The 16,004-nt window shown below is 38.3% G+C and overlaps 1 protein-coding gene across 2 annotated transcripts in view; it reads left to right on the top strand.

Moving 5' to 3' along the window:
• GRM3 (glutamate metabotropic receptor 3) overlaps positions 1-15,199 on the top strand; it is a 226,295-nt gene extending 211,096 nt beyond the window's left edge. The window contains exons 4-5 of one of the 2 annotated variants that reach the window (XM_054496688.1): positions 702-876; positions 14,641-15,199. In XM_054496688.1, coding sequence (XP_054352663.1) covers positions 702-876; positions 14,641-14,755 — 290 coding nt within the window. In that variant the 3' untranslated portion in view covers positions 14,756-15,199. The remainder of the gene's footprint in view (positions 1-701; positions 877-14,640) is intronic. The other variant, XM_054496687.1, reaches the window with a different exon arrangement.
• The last annotated feature ends 805 nt before the right edge of the window (positions 15,200-16,004 follow it).

Genomic DNA, 16,004 nt, shown 5'->3' with positions numbered 1-16,004 from the left:
GATAAACCCTGGTTCTGAGGAACTTTCAGGGAAAACAAAGAGGTAGAAGTGAAAATTACCTGTCAAGAATGGGTGTATAGAAGCCTAGAGAACGTGAAGATTGAACAGTGAGTATCTGATGAATCAAAATTCCAGAGATGCCAACAAGCAAAAGCAAAGGTACCACAGAAGAAAGCTGACAGTGATCCCCAACAAAGAATAGAGAAACCAGTAGCCAATAGGCAGAGCTTCCAGCAAGCGAGGGAGATAGAAAAATGTAAAAAAAAAAAAAAAAAAAAAAAAATTTGTTTATAATAACCTTAAACCTTAAACAAGCCAAGTTCATAGACTGAAATCATCAGCAATCTGGCCACTTCATCATTGAATATGCTTTACTATTTAAGATTCCACCTTCTGTGGCTTTACAGAAATATCTTTATAAAAATATAAAGAAAACAAACAAGAAAATCCATGTGAAGTCTTGGCAAGCATTCAGAAGCACCCCACACAAATGATGTTTGCTTACAAATCCTAAGCAATATTTCCAAGACTACCCCAAACATAGAAGATTCAATATAATTACTGTATTGATTTGGCTATAATAAGGACAGAGCTGTCAATTATTCTGGGTTTTTCATTTTGGTCTTATTTCAGCACTCTCTTTAGTTGGCCATTTGACTGAATGTACAGCCAGACACTTATTAGCCAACCTTCTCTTGTAGGTGCAGACGACAACCATGTGCATCTCTGTCAGCCTGAGTGGCTTTGTGGTCTTGGGCTGTTTGTTTGCACCCAAGGTTCACATCATCCTCTTTCAACCCCAGAAGAATGTTGTCACACACAGACTGCACCTCAACAGGTTCAGTGTCAGTGGAACTGGGACCACATACTCTCAGTGTAAGTATGGAACTCAGCACTAACTCCTTCATACATAGCATTGTAGTCAGGACCAGCCTGCCAAGAACAGGCAACACATGTCTGTCCCCATGAACAATCTCAATTCGATTTTACTAAGTATGGATTTGAACACTGTGAGTCAGGTATTGTGCTAGGTGCTGGGGATTCAGTAAGGAGCAAAGAAGTCAAAGCTTCTGTTTGGGAGTGCATACAGTCTAGCAGGGAACAAAGACATTAAATCCATAGCTGCAATGAGGGGTTTGACCATGTTGTGAGGTTAGGTAACCTGGTCTCTAGTCCTGTTCTGCAGTCAATTTAATAGATAACTTCAAACAAGTCACTCTATTGCTTTCTGCCTCATTTTACTAATTAAAATAGGGGACTGGACTAGATTGGTGTTTTCTAAAGTATATTATATGTCACACAGATGCCAAAGGAGCTTCATGAAAAATTAAAAGGGGAAGATAATAAAATACAATGAAAAATGCTACATTCCTAATTCCCCCTTGGAAGTTTACAGCATTTCCTTTAATGAGTGTGTTATAGGTTTTGAGAATCTCTATGCAAGAAAACCTGTTTAACTTTGTTAAAAGTTAAAATACTTTTAAAAATATTTTATCACAGTAAAACTAGCATCCCGTGGAACACACCTTGGAAAATGCTGGAACAGATCTTCCTCCTACTTCAGTGACACAATGTTTTCTCAGCTGAGAAGGCAGTGTGAACTGAAGGATACTAGGATAGTTCCCAGTCCCTAATTCTCTCTGCTACTGGCCTGCAAATGTCTGAAGCGCTATCCTTAGAGAATCATTGATTTAATTCTTTAGAGTTCTCTAAAGCACAAATGTACCTGAAGGGGATAACCTTTTAAGCCATTTTCAGCTAACTTGTGGTATGAAGTAGAAGCAGTTCACTGACACTGGATGAGGGGGAAGAAAAGAACGGGAACCACGAGAGGGGGAGGGAGGACAGAAAGTGACAGAGACAAATGACTGCTTCACAATTTTGCCTCGAGTTGATCAGAAAGGATACTTCAAAATAGCTCAGCATCACAGGGTCAGCAATCACATTAGTGCCCCAATTTCTCTACCAAAGTACAGAATTTAACAGGGCAGCCCTTCCCCCAGGAAACTGAGGGAAGACTGACAGGCTGAGAGCATGTGTTCAGGGATAGGCTGCACGTTCCTCTCTTTCCAGCTAAACTCCAACGTGTCACAAAACTTGAGCTTCAGGGCATGGCAAAGCCTGTAGGATCGTTTTCCATGGATCTTAGAGAAATATGTTGATTTCTTGAGCAAACAAAGCTCTTTTTAACAGACTAATCTTAACAGCTACCTAGTCCAGACCAGAGAGAACTGTCAATAACTAATAAAAATATTAACAACAGGTAACAGGAACTTTCATTTGTTGAGTGTTTTTCATATGCTGGGCACCATGCTAAATACTTTACACACATGTGTGCATGTGTGTGCTGTCTTATTCAATGCTCCAACCCCTTAAGGTAAAGAAACACACCCAGGGTCACACACTTTAAAAATGGCAGAACCAGAATTTAGAGTCAGTTCCTATGATTTCAAAGCCAGTGCACCTAACCATTGTATCGTGCAGCCTCTCCCAGAGAGCAAGCTGGGAAAGTTCTCATGGGCAGGCTTTGCGGAGAGAATAAAAAGAAGGTTATCCCAGCAAAATTGTCTCATTGCTAGCTCAGAACTTTTGCTTGTTATTAGAACAATTTAGCAGAGTCCATAAGTCTTCCATAGACATTATTCAAAATTGCATATATCCAGACCTCAGTAATTTAGAAATGGCAGAATTTTCTAATGCATATGCTGGGAATTAACAAATTCCAGAAGGGATAGCAAGGGCACTTTCTCCAATCAAGTCTCTTGTTAGAAATTCAGAAATATCCATTTACATAAAAACAATGTACTACAACCACAGCAGACCTGCTAAACTATTACTCAGTATGCTAATCTGATAGTGACCCAATTAGTACTTCAAGACAGATGTTTGAACAACATTTTTGGAATGTTTTGTTAATAAAATTATAAATAAACTTTTTTTAAAAAAAAGGTCTAAATTCAGACCTCATTGTTTCAGCAATATTTCCCTAATTAATACAAATCAATGAAGTAGTACCATGTAACAAAATGAAGATTTTATATAACATCTCTTAGCATTTTAACGTGCATAAGTAACAAATACATTCACCTGTTATTTGCATTTTTACTCTTTTATTCAAAGTAGTTTTATATTCATGAACTCATTTTATCCTCATGAGTACCAGATATCACAAGTTCTATTTTATAGGTAAGAAAATTGAGAATTGAAGTTACTTCTCAAGGATATACAATGATACAAGAGTCAATAGTTGACCCTGATTTCCTGACTTTCAATTAAAAACTTTCCCATTTTAATAAGATGGAAGTATTTCATATCAAGAAATTTATTCATTTATTAAATTATTGAGTACCTACTACACACCAAAAATTTCTAAGCACTGTGTACACAGTAATGAATAGGACAGAATCCCTGGCCCCATGAAGCTTGGTGTCTAGGACAGTGGTTTTCATACTATAGACTGTAAGCCATTATTGGGTCATGAAATTTAGTATCTTTGGCCAGTGCTTTTTAAAAGAAAAAAATAGAAAATCTTAAGAGTGCATTACATGTAATAAAGGTAAGGCATAAAAGGTAAGTCATGAAGAGTTATATGTATACATATACCAGGTCCGGGTAAAATGTATTTATTTCTATAGATCACAATCAAAGATGTTTAAAGGCCAGTGGTCTATGGAATTTAGTTCTGTGTATGAACACGTTACTGATCCACTTTGGTAAGAATTGAAGCAATTATTTAATATCTTAGTGTCTGTTTCCTCTATTGTATATTCAGCTCAATTTATATCCATTTCCCTCTTAAATACTTGGAAGTATGTTGCTTTCGAAATCAAGAACATTCCTTAAACTGCTCTGAGTTCATTAGATAAAGCATATGTTTTTCTTGGGTTGTACATAATTCATGTTCTTCCAGTGAGTATAATGTTAGCACTTTATTTCATTGGGTGATTGTTAATATTGCTGCTGGTTTTCTGACTTTCTCTTCAGAGGTAAAAACAAAACCCACTGTAGAGATGAGAGTAAGCTAATATGGAAACAGAGTTATCACGTTTCCTCCGCTTTATCTATTCCTGCATAACAAACTTCTCCATAACTTAAAGCCTTAAAACAATACCTCTTTATATTATTATCTCTTACAGTTTACAAGTCAGGAAATCAGACAGGGCTTGGTTCATCTGCTCCATGAGGCTGAGGTTCTTCCATGGTTTTAAGCAGGGACTGAGCTGATCTGGAAGATTGATGATGCTTTCACTCTTATTCCTGGCATCTTGGCAGGAAGCCTGTCCATGTTGGCTCCTAATGAGCATGTTCCATAAAAAAAGGAAGTAGAAACTGGCTTGGCCAGGAAACTGGTATAGCATAATTGGTACCATACTTATTTATCAAAGCTCAGATTCAATGGGAAGTGCATAGACCCCACCTCTCAAAGAGTCTGTGATCATTTTAATTATGCCACACTTTCCAAATCCCCAATTAATCCATTACTGCATCTTATCAAGAATTACAGTGACTTGACACAATCCTGTATAACACCAAGAGGTCACCCCAACTGGAAAGTACAGCCATATCAATTCCAAGTTAATCCTCTGGCAAGAGAGTAGGAGAAATACCACATTACTTTGGATTCTAGGAGAGCCTCCTGATGGCAGCCAAGCTGGTTGATAGCAGAAAGAGTATTGGTATTGAATTTTTAAAGCTGACCAGTTGCTCCACAAAACTGGAAAAGCATGACCACACTCAGTAGCAGACAAGAAAGAATGAACATGGTTAACAACATCTTGGAAAACTGAAAAGTTTTACATATTGCTATGTGCAAAAGAGTACAATTAAAGTTGTGCCTAATTAATTATATACAGTAGAAGTAAGAATGATAAAAATAAATAAATGATAAAAATAGATTCTTAATCTCCATTAAGAATACCCATGGATCAATGATTCCCAGATATTTGTATATGAAAAATAACTCCTTTGAAATGGAGATGCCCTGGTCCCACCCATAGATATTCTGATTCATGTGGTCTGGAGCAAAGGCCAGAAATCTGGTTTATAACAGACACCCCAGCTGTTTCAATAGAAGTGGTCCAAAGAAAATATTTTGAGAACCTCTGCCCAAACCATCCTTGTCTACTTCATCCACTGATATCAGTGCAGTCACTATAGGGAGGTTCTCTAGCCCATCAAAGAGGAAGCAGGGTTTCAGAGAGGGAGTGACATTCTGAATTTCCACCCTTTGCTTCATAATACCAATGGCCACATCCACATGCAGTGATTTCCCAGGCTACCTCTGGAAATTTCAGGGAAGTCATTTCCAGCATAGAAGAACCTGGCCACTCAGAAAACATTTACTAAAAGTGGGCATTCTCCTTCTAATGGCAGTATAACTCAGAGACCTTGAAATCCTAAACTTGTACTTTTAACTCCACTCCCACCCCCACACACATAAGCAAACATCCTTTGTATATGGATGAAAAAGAGGTCATTTTTATTCTCTTCTGCTCTAGAAGCAAAAGGGATTCCCAGAGCTGGTTCCTAAGGACAGGCAATCAATAACATATGTTGGGAATGTAAGTAGAACTGCATAATATTTAAAGAAACAAGCTGGAAGTACACATGAAGTTACATAGCGTAAAACCCTATAGCAGTCATGCAGGTGAGAATATTGGCACTAACATGATTTTGTATCAGCATAGACTGGGGAGAGAAAGGTGAAAAATGATGTGTGCCCCATAGTCTTCAGAGCTATTATGTACCCAGACTTGGTCCTATAAGGATATGTGTCTCTTGCTCATGGTAATCGTTCAGATGTGTGTATGTCATTATCATGAAGATCAGCCAAGAAACTTCGACTACCTAATGATGCCCAGATTTTGGTCCCCAAGGAGCTGTAGGCATATGGAGATTGATTTTTCTCTGCCAAGACAGTCACTTGTCTAGGTGGTAATGTGTGAACTGTTCAATTAATACAATTACTTATTATCACAAAGTTTTTTCGCATTATAAAAAGAAAGTGGTAGTATAAAAAAAAGATTAAGTGAACACTCTTCTAGAGTCACGGCATCATTTTCCACACAGCTACAACCACAGAAAGCAAGCACATGAGACCAGACTCTGGCCTAGTTAGCAACGGGCAATGGCCTAGTTAGCAGGGGGCAAGCCATTGTTGAAGTCTGAATATGACTTTATAAAATAAAAGCATAACACGTAATTCCCAAGCTTCTTCTCTATAGTTCAGCCCCTGAAAAACAGCATCACGTGCCTGTACTCTAAGCTCAGGGAACCCCACATGACACTATGTACTAGCCTGGCCGGAAAATTAGCAAGGTATTTGGTAATACAAACTGAATTGATAATACAAACTGAATTGATGGTCTTTCTTGCCACAGGTATATCATACATGTAAATCTTCAATGGGCAGTGCAGGAAGAACTAGAGTATTCAGCAAGTGAAGCCAGCTGCTTTCATGGAGAATATACCCAAAGCATCCAAACCAGATAAATGTTAATCTATTTTTCCCTTTAGAAAGTTCACAGAAAAGAGGCCAGTCACAGTGACTCATGCCTGTAGTCCCCGCACTTTGGAAGGCCGAGGCAGGTGGATCACCTGAGGTCAGCAGTTCAAGACCAGTGTGGCCAATATGGCAAAACCCCATTTCTACTAAAAAAAAATACAAAAATTAGCCAGGCATGGTGGTGTGCAGCTATAATCACAGCTACTCATGAGGCTGAGACAGGACAATTGCTTGAACCTGGGAGGTGGAGGCTGCAGCGAGCCGAGATCATGCCACTGCACTCCAGCCTGGGAGACAGAGCAAGACTCCATCGCCCTCTGCAAAAAAAAAAAGTCCACAGAAAAGATAACTATTGGGTACTGGGCTTATTTCATCACTTGAAATCTGTACAGCAAACCCCTGTGACACACTTTTACCTATGTAACACGCCTTCACATGTACCCCTAAACCTAAAATAAAAGTTAAAAAAAAGAAAGTCCACAGCATTCCTGAGAATCTCATTCCATTCCCTTTTACTCCTTTTGTCATTGTCAATGGAAGAATAGAGTCTCCAGCTACAATAGGTAACTCTACATGTATTAGAGAATTGATGTTTAGTACCTCTCCTTTCTTCTGTGTAACACTGTCATTGTGTTTGTCTCACAACTGCTTTTTTCCATCCCTTAAATCATTTTCTCTTTATCTCTAATATGTTGCTAGGTTTTCCCCTAGTAAATATAGCCCACCTTCTTTAATAACAGTGACCACAAATATCAGAGCTGGGAGGGCCACTTTGGAACATTTATTCTAATAACCACATTTCTAGATGAGAAAACTAGGGCCTATCTACTAGATACTTTAGGAATTTGGTAACTAGAGTTATAGATGAAACTCTCAAAAGCTGCTATATTGTTCCTCTGGCCTCCTTGGATTTGCTGCCTCAGCTCGGTTACAAAATTCAGCTCATAGGCTATTCTGACAATGAGAATGTTAGCATCTGCAAATTCAATGGTTTTATTTTTTTTTAAGTTAAAAGCTTACTTTTCAGGTCTATACCTGATGGCATCTTGTTCTATCAGCACGGGTACAGACTCATTCATGTAGTCCCATAATGTTCATGGAGTCCCATAATGACACTACGTAGTAGCCTGGCCAAGCAAGTTAGGTTTGAATGTGGCTAGAGGAGGATGAATAAAAGTGAGAATAAGAGGCGAGGAGAACAGAGAGGCATTATAAGGATATTTGCTCTTTGACTGAAAGAAATGAGAAAGCACTAGAAGGGTTTCATCAGAGTTGTGGTACGACCTGACTTTAAAAGCATAAATTTTGGCTGTGTGGGCAAAATATAAAAGAGGGAGCAGTCAAAGAGATCATTTAGGAGGAGGCATAGTCCAAATGGTGGTGGTTTAGACCAGAGTGAGAGATAGCAGTAGAAGCCAATAAAGTGTTCTGATACTGTACATAACTTAAAGGTGAAGCTAACAGCATCAGTTCCACAGAAAAGAGACTAAAACTAATTTTATTAGAGTTTAACACTTTTGGTTTTAGACTTTTGTCCCTAGGCATAGTAGCACATGCAACTCATATTAGTCATCTGAGCCTCAGGGTGAAAAAGTTTCTGATCCTTGTCTGAAAACATATTTTGATAGAAAAGAGGAGAAACCAGTGATGTTGGGCAACTAAGATAGTGAAAAGAACGCAGGATTGGTAGAAAAGCACAGAAAAATGAGCCTTTTCATTTACCAATTATTTATTGGGCATCCCTCTTTGTACTTTTTGAGGGAAGGAGAAGAGAGTAAATTTTTATTTATTTTATTTTATTTTATTTTATTTTTTATTTTATTTTTTTTTGAGACAGAGTCTCGCTCTGTCCCCCAGGCTGGAGTGCAGTGGCGCAATCTCGGCTCATTACAAGCTCCGCCTCCTGGGTTTACGCCATTCTTCTACCTCAGCCTCCCAAGGAGCTGGGACTACAGGCACCCACCACCACACACGGCTAATTTTTTGTATTTTTAGTAGAGACAGGGTTTCACCATGTTAGCCAGGATGGTCTCGATCTCCTGACCTCGTGATCCACCCACCTCATCCTCCCAAAGTGCTGGGATTACAGGCATGAACCACCGTGCCTGGCCAAGAGCATGATATTTTAAAGCAACATGATGTGGCAATGATGGAGGGCAGTATTTAGTTGAAGACTGATGGTTTGAATGTGTCCTCCAAATTTCATGTGTTGGAAACTTAATCTCCAAATTCATATCCTGATTGGAGGTGGTGTCTTTGGGAGGTAATTAAGATTAAATAAGGTGATCAGGGTGGGGCCCCCATGATGGGACTGATGGCTTTAACAGGAGAGGAAGAGAGACCTGAACTAGATGCTCACCCTATCTCACCATGTGATGCCTCTCACCATGTCATGAGACAGCAGGAAGGCCCTCGCCAGATGCCCAGTGCCATGCTCTTGCACCTTCCAGCCTTCAGAACCATGAGCTAAATAAATGTCTATTCATTATAAATTACCTAGTAAGTGATATTCTATCACAGAAACAGAAAATGGACTAAGACCAAGTGCTATTTCTGTTGGTAATGGGTCATTAAAAAGGGTCATGACATACCTTCTTTTTCCATAAATCTTGTCACACAGGAAAAGAATCATTGAATGAAGAAGTCATTGCTTTCATACAGTTCTACTCCCCATTTGGAAACTAAATCTTGGATTTGCAGATTTTTATCTCACAGCATAATGAATATGATGATCTTAAATCTACTGTTAACAGTTTAAAACCATTACTTGGGTCATAAAGAGGAAGCAGTCACTAAGAATTCAGTCTATATATTTTTTCTTTTTTCTTTTTTTTTGAAGAGACCCTTTTTCACAGACAGGGTCTCATTCTGTCACTCAGGCTGCAGTGCAGTGACATGATCCTAGCTCACTGAAGCCTCAAACTCCTCGGCTCAAGTCATCCTCCCACCTCAGGACCTGAGGCACATGCCATCCTGCCCAGCTAAATTTTTTTAGAGATGGGGTCTTGCTACATTGCCCAGGCTGGTCTCAAACTCCTGCCTGGCCTCAAATGACCCTCCTACTTTGGCCTCCCAAGGTGCAGAGATTTCAGGCCCAACCCACTGTACCAGGCCCAGTCTATATTTCTTAATAATCAATTATTTGCCTTCCACTGTGAAATCTCTGACATAGCAAGAATACCAAACCAATGGGTAGTAGTAGTGTCTTCATCTGCCCAGATAACATCTATTATTCAATCACGAGATACAATTCTCCTGAAATGGAACCAAGGGACCCTAGCACAAGTAAAATTAAGATGATGAGTAAGAAAGCAGATTCAATGACAAAGCAGGACACAAGACAACAAACAGCTGGTGGAAACTGGATTCCATGACCATAATAGTAAAATACCTAAACAAACAGACTTCCTGGGAAAAAATTATTGGGGGTCATCAGAAGCAAGGAAATGGAACAGATGGAGCAAACTGGAATGTCTGTTCTATTGAAATGTTTATTTTTTTTTCTGAGACTGATGCAGAGTAACACTGCTAAAGTAACACTGATTCTCAGCAACCAGTCTTAGCCACTAAATTGACTAACAGACTTGGCATCCATAAAAATCTATTAAATAAATATATTTAGCATTGATTGAGGGTCCAATTACCTGAAAAAAAATACAATAATTTTCTCCAAAGTCTGGCTAGCCCATGCATTACTGGTGGAAGAGAAGTGGATTTCACAGAGCAAGACAAAGCTGCCACTTGGTTACATTGATCTTCAATGTTTCACCAGTTTGTGAAGCAAAATACGCCTTTTGATGGCTGTGAATTACACTTTTGTGATCAATAGTGGAATTTGTAAGGTCCTTTTCCATTTACCTTAAATTTTCACTTTGAATGGCAAAAGCACACCTTATCCTAGAGTATCCAATAGTTACTACTTACCCCAAGTCCCAGGAAAGCCAAAAATAGGGCTACATGCCTCTTATGTCTAATAGAAAGGATGATTATAGAAATCTGCTTAACCGCACTTACGAAAATGGGCTAAACTTACACCATTAAAAATCTCATAAGGATTTCATCAGAATAATAGAAAAAGCTCATCACAAACATACACACACAAATGATAGTACTTTTCCCTTCCACATATTTTACTACCTTGGTGAATAACAGATGGGCTAATACGGGAGGCATATGTAAAATATTTATGAAAAGCAAAGTAATTGAGATAATAAGCTCATAAAACAATAATTTTCCCTACTATATTCAACAGCATGTGCAAAAATGAGAATTTTCTTCATAATAAAATGCACCAGCAGAAGCTACCAATGAAATAATAAAAGAGAAGTAGAAAAATATAAGTTAGAGTTCCCTTCGACACATTAAAAAGTATTTAGGGGGAAAAGTAGTTGCAAAAAGAGTCTTGTGGGTATTTTTTGTTGTTGCTATTTCTTGTAAGAAGACCTTGAATTTGTATTATCTTCCACTCAAAGAGTTTAGACATTCTGACATAGGTTGCTCCTTTGAATGTCCCTATGAAGGGGGTGGATGAAACAAAGTTGTTCTATTAACTTCCATAATGATGTCCATGGGGTGCATAGTAGATGACTACTTTATACTAGAACTTGAGGATTTTCCATGCAGGTATCTTTTGCAGACTCTGTCCTTCTTACCTAGGCAAGATATACCTAATTTTTAAGAAATTAGAATGCAATGGGCAAGCCGACTCTAAGAGTGCACTCCAAAGCATAGCATTACATCAAGTTCCATAAGAGGACAGGGAACATCAGAGTAAGTTTCAGATACAAACTTAAGAGGGGGTATTTGAATCCCAGGCCTTAGTTATCCTAGACTTATCCCTGTGACACATTATTCCTCTTCAATCACTAAAATTTCATTTTTAGCCTGCACAGAAATAATACAACTTGATCCTGGAAAAGATAAAGAGATTAGTTAAAATGTCAAAGGCAGCATGCCTGAATGGGGAGCTCACAACCTGAGTCAGTTCTCTTGGCAAGGGTAGTTGATGGTCATTGTCACAATGTGGCTTGAGAAGCAAAAGCCCACCTGTCTGAAAATAAGGCTGCCCATAGGCTTCACGTTTGCTGGTCATTTCTTTAGTTTAAAAGATCATTTCCTTCTTGAAACTTCCATTGGTTTCCTGATTCTTTGAGATGCAAACATTTATATGATAATTCAGGAAATATTTATAGACAGTCTATTCCATGACCAGCACTAGGGATAAAATAATGAAACAGATAAGTAAAACCCCTGCATATTATCTAGTCAAGGGTATCGGATGCTACACCAAAAATAATAATAAGGAAGAAAAAAGGCAGCAACAACTGGGCTAGGCTGAGTTTCAAAACTGAGTGATGTGACAGTAGCTGATTGGCTATTATTTTAAATTAAGTGGCCTGATGACTACCTTTTTGAGGTAACATTTCAGATGTGGATGACAAGGAGGAGCCAGACATGAGTAGATCAGAGGGAAGAGCATTCCTAGAGAGGCAAAGTCTACTGCAAAGGCAGAAAGTTGAGAAACAGACTTGCTGTATTTGAGAACAAAAGCAAAAAGAAGGAAAGAAAATTTGGAATGAGGTGAACACAAAAAGAGAGACATGGTCCTAATTACGATGGGATTTATAAGCCAGAGTAGAGTTAGAGCACACAGGGAAGCCATTGGAAGTGCATATGTAGGTGACTTGTATTTTAAAATACTCTCACTGCTGTATAGAGAATATATTGCAAAAAAAGCAAGAGTGGAAACAGGCCAGTGGTGCAACTCTTGCAATGATCAGGAGAAACATCATGGTGGGTTGCCCCAGGGTGGTAGATGCAAAGAGAACTGGTTAGACATAAATCTAGAGGTGACTGAAACTGATGATAGGTTTGACATGGGGCAGGATTGAAACAAAAAGGAATGAAACATACATTTTAGATTTTTGGTTTGGGCAATCAGCCAGATGGCAAAACCATTCACTGAGGAAAGGAAAGCTAAATGGAGACAGGTTAGGGAATCAAGAGTTCAGCTTTGGCCACTGATTTTGAAGTGGCTTTTAAACATACACACAAAGATGTCAAGCAGGCAGTTGGATACAAAAGGCTGCAGAAAAAGCACATATTGAATGACCTAGAGTGCTCTCCTAGGTTTCCAGTAACCCATTTTGAATCTCACTTTGCCTTGCCCTTTCTCTTACCTTACCTACATTTGATGAAGCTGGAAGTAGATACAATATGTGGAAATAATTTTTCTAATTAAAGTATTTATAAATAATAAAGTCCTCACATTTGGAATTATGATTATGACCACTTTCCATCAAGTATTTATCTGGCACATACTGTGTTAACAATTTCTTCATTGTAGCAGTTTCAGGAAATGCATATTAAACCGTACCTGCCCTCAGAGATACTATAGCTTTTAATGGGCTTGTATTGTAAAGAAAATTGAACCTGATCCTAATAATAAGAAGAAAAAGATCTCCAAAAGAGTTAACATGTTGCATGACTCCAGTGTAACTTGAGGTAGCCACACAAACTTGACTTCATAGATTTTCTTACATACCTAGCCAAGCAATCAACGTAAAATTGAGGGGCTGTAGATTCCCTAGTGGTGGACCTGCTGATAGACTTCAGTGCCCCAAGTACAGTGAATGCACCCCCACTGAATGCCATATAATCTCCAATTTCATAAATAGTTGCTCCTGTTTAAGGGAATTAATAGGAATTTTGCCTAGATAAAATGAAAATGTAGGGGTCAATTATATATCCACTATCAAGCATTGGCATTTAAACATGAAGCCAGTTTATCTGCAGGTTAACTTTGAGATATGCTCTTAAAGAATGGGACAGACGGCTGGTCAATTTGATCTGGGCTGCGATCAAGTACCCCAGAGGATCAGCTCCTACTGGTGAGAGTATATACAAATAGACAGGCCAAGGGGTTGTATGAGAGAGATCTTAAATGTAATGGAACACCATCTCTTTAACCAATTCTCTCGGCTACATGGTTTCATTCCATGGAGAATGGGGCTCCTTGCTTTTGTTCTCATTCAGTGAAAAGAAAAAGCATTAAGGGTGAAATATATATAACTTATCTGTACCTAGATTTCTCATGAAATAAAACTTTACCAACAACAAGTTAATAGCTAAGAACTGTATCTAGGAAAACTGAGTGCCATAAAAAGAATGAATATATATATCCATACTATATAATATGGCTAGGGAGTACTTTAGTTTCCTATGACTGGTATAAGGAATTAGCACAAACTGGGTGTCTTAAAACAATAGAAATTTATTCTCTCTCAGTTATGGAGGCTGAAAGTCTGAAAGGAAAGCATCAGCAGGGCCACACCATAACACTGTTGTCACTATTTGTCATTAACGAGGGCACCATCCCTTTGGAATATCTTTTCTGAGACCCGTTATGAAACTGAAGCTCTTAGCAACTCAGCCCTTGCTAGTGTTTTTACTGAGGTTATCCACTTGAACAATGAAAATATATCAAACAAGTCTCTAAGGCAGTGGAGTTCACAGATGACTCACAGACTATATAAGGCTCATCCCTGTATAGACAGAACAAAACTAACTAAGGTACTGAAAACAGTAAATAATTTAGTAACCTATAAAAATTGCAGTGAGTTTTTGATTTTGCACATTGTATTTAAACCAGTTTATAGATTACCAAAGCTAATTTTCAACCCACAAGTGACTTCCTTCAACAATGATTATACTTATAAATTCTCTGCCAAGAGGTATAACATTAGTGGAGGTATGTTCCGGGTTGCAGACTAATTTGGAGCAGACCATATTTAGAAATTGACCTACAATAGCATTTTAACCATTTAGCACTTTCCAAAGCCAAATTAAAATGAGTTTTTAATTTAATTTTTTTTTTTCACATTTTTTATTTCCATGGGTTTTTGGGGAATAGATGATATTTGGTTACATGAGTAAGTTCTTTAGTGGTGATTTGTGAGATTTTGGTGCACTCATCACCTGGGTAGTATACACTGAACCCCAATTTGTAGTCTTTTATTCATCACCTCCTTCCCACCCTTCCCCCCGAGTCCCCAAAGTCCATTGTATCCTTCATGCTATTACCTTTGTGTCCCACTTGACTAACTTTGAGTTTTCTGTCCCACTTTGTTTTCCAGCCTCTGCAAGCACGTATGTGCCAACGGTGTGCAATGGGCGGGAAGTCCTCGACTCCACCACCTCATCTCTGTGATTGTGAATTGCAGTTCAGTTCTTGTGTTTTTAGACTGTTAGACAAAAGTGCTCACGTGCAGCTCCAGAATATGGAAACAGAGCAAAAGAACAACCCTAGTACCTTTTTTTAGAAACAGTACGATAAATTATTTTTGAGGACTGTATATAGTGATGTGCTAGAACTTTCTAGGCTGATTCTAGTGCCCCTATTATTAACAATTCCCCCAGAACATAGAAATAACCATTGTTTACAGAGCTGAGCATTGGTGAAAGGGTCTGACAGGGTCAGTCTACTAAAAAAAAAAAAAAAAAAAAAAAAAATACGGTGGCAATATTATGTAACTTTTTTTCCTATGAAGTTTTTTGTAGGTCCTTGTTGTAACTAATTTAGGATGAGTTTCTATGTTGTATATTAAAGTTACATTATGTGTAACAGATTGATTTTCTCAGCACAAAATAAAAAGCATCTGTATTAATGTAAAGATACTGAGAATAAAACCTTCAAGGTTTTCCAGCATGGTGGATAATGGTTTCTTCTTTTTGAATAACTCAAGGTAATTTGAATATGACTTCAAATCATTTCTACATTTAATAGTAGAAGAAACTGTCTGACTGTGCCTCTGTTCCCATCTATACATACTTCAAACTCAAGTTGTTACCCTGCTGAAGAGTTGTGAGCAGGTTCAGACTTCTCTATGGTCCACAATGATCAGAAATTGACTGGTAGCAACACCATATATATCAGACCATTTCAGTGACAATACACATTTTGGTTTTCTAAAGCCACATCTGGGGGGGCAGCCGAGAATTGCCCAGATAGAGATATAAGACAATGAGAGAGTTGCTATGTTCAGAATATAGAGACTGTGGCTGCCAGGGAAGATTTGATGGCTCTCATTTCCTAAAACAACCTTAATTACTATGAAATTGGCAGAATATCTCCTTATTCCATTAGAAAATCACTCTCACCATTCACTGCTGAATGAGGCAATAAAATGCAGGATATCTTATTTTCTAATTTTTTTTCAGTAGCCATGCTCAGGCACATCGGCTTGTCACTAAACTTGAATATTTTACTAACCTAAGTAAGGGAGTGAAGAGGGAAAGCATGGATAAGCTAAAACTGGCTTATTCTTACTAAATACTGTCCTATTTTTATCAACCTTTTACTCACAAATCATTTATGAATGTAGGAAAATTTACTGAGAATCTATGTGTCAGATCCTGTGCCAGGGGCCATGGCTAGGGAGTGCTTTAGTTTCCTATGGCTGGTATAAGGAATTAGCACAAACTGGGTGTCTTAAAACAA

The sequence above is a fragment of the Pongo pygmaeus genome, chromosome 6 (genome assembly GCF_028885625.2).
Source record: "Pongo pygmaeus isolate AG05252 chromosome 6, NHGRI_mPonPyg2-v2.0_pri, whole genome shotgun sequence".
Classification (NCBI taxonomy): domain Eukaryota; kingdom Metazoa; phylum Chordata; class Mammalia; order Primates; family Hominidae; genus Pongo; species Pongo pygmaeus.
Note: the sequence above shows the minus strand (reverse complement) of the source record. Positions and strands in the feature narration are given on the sequence as shown.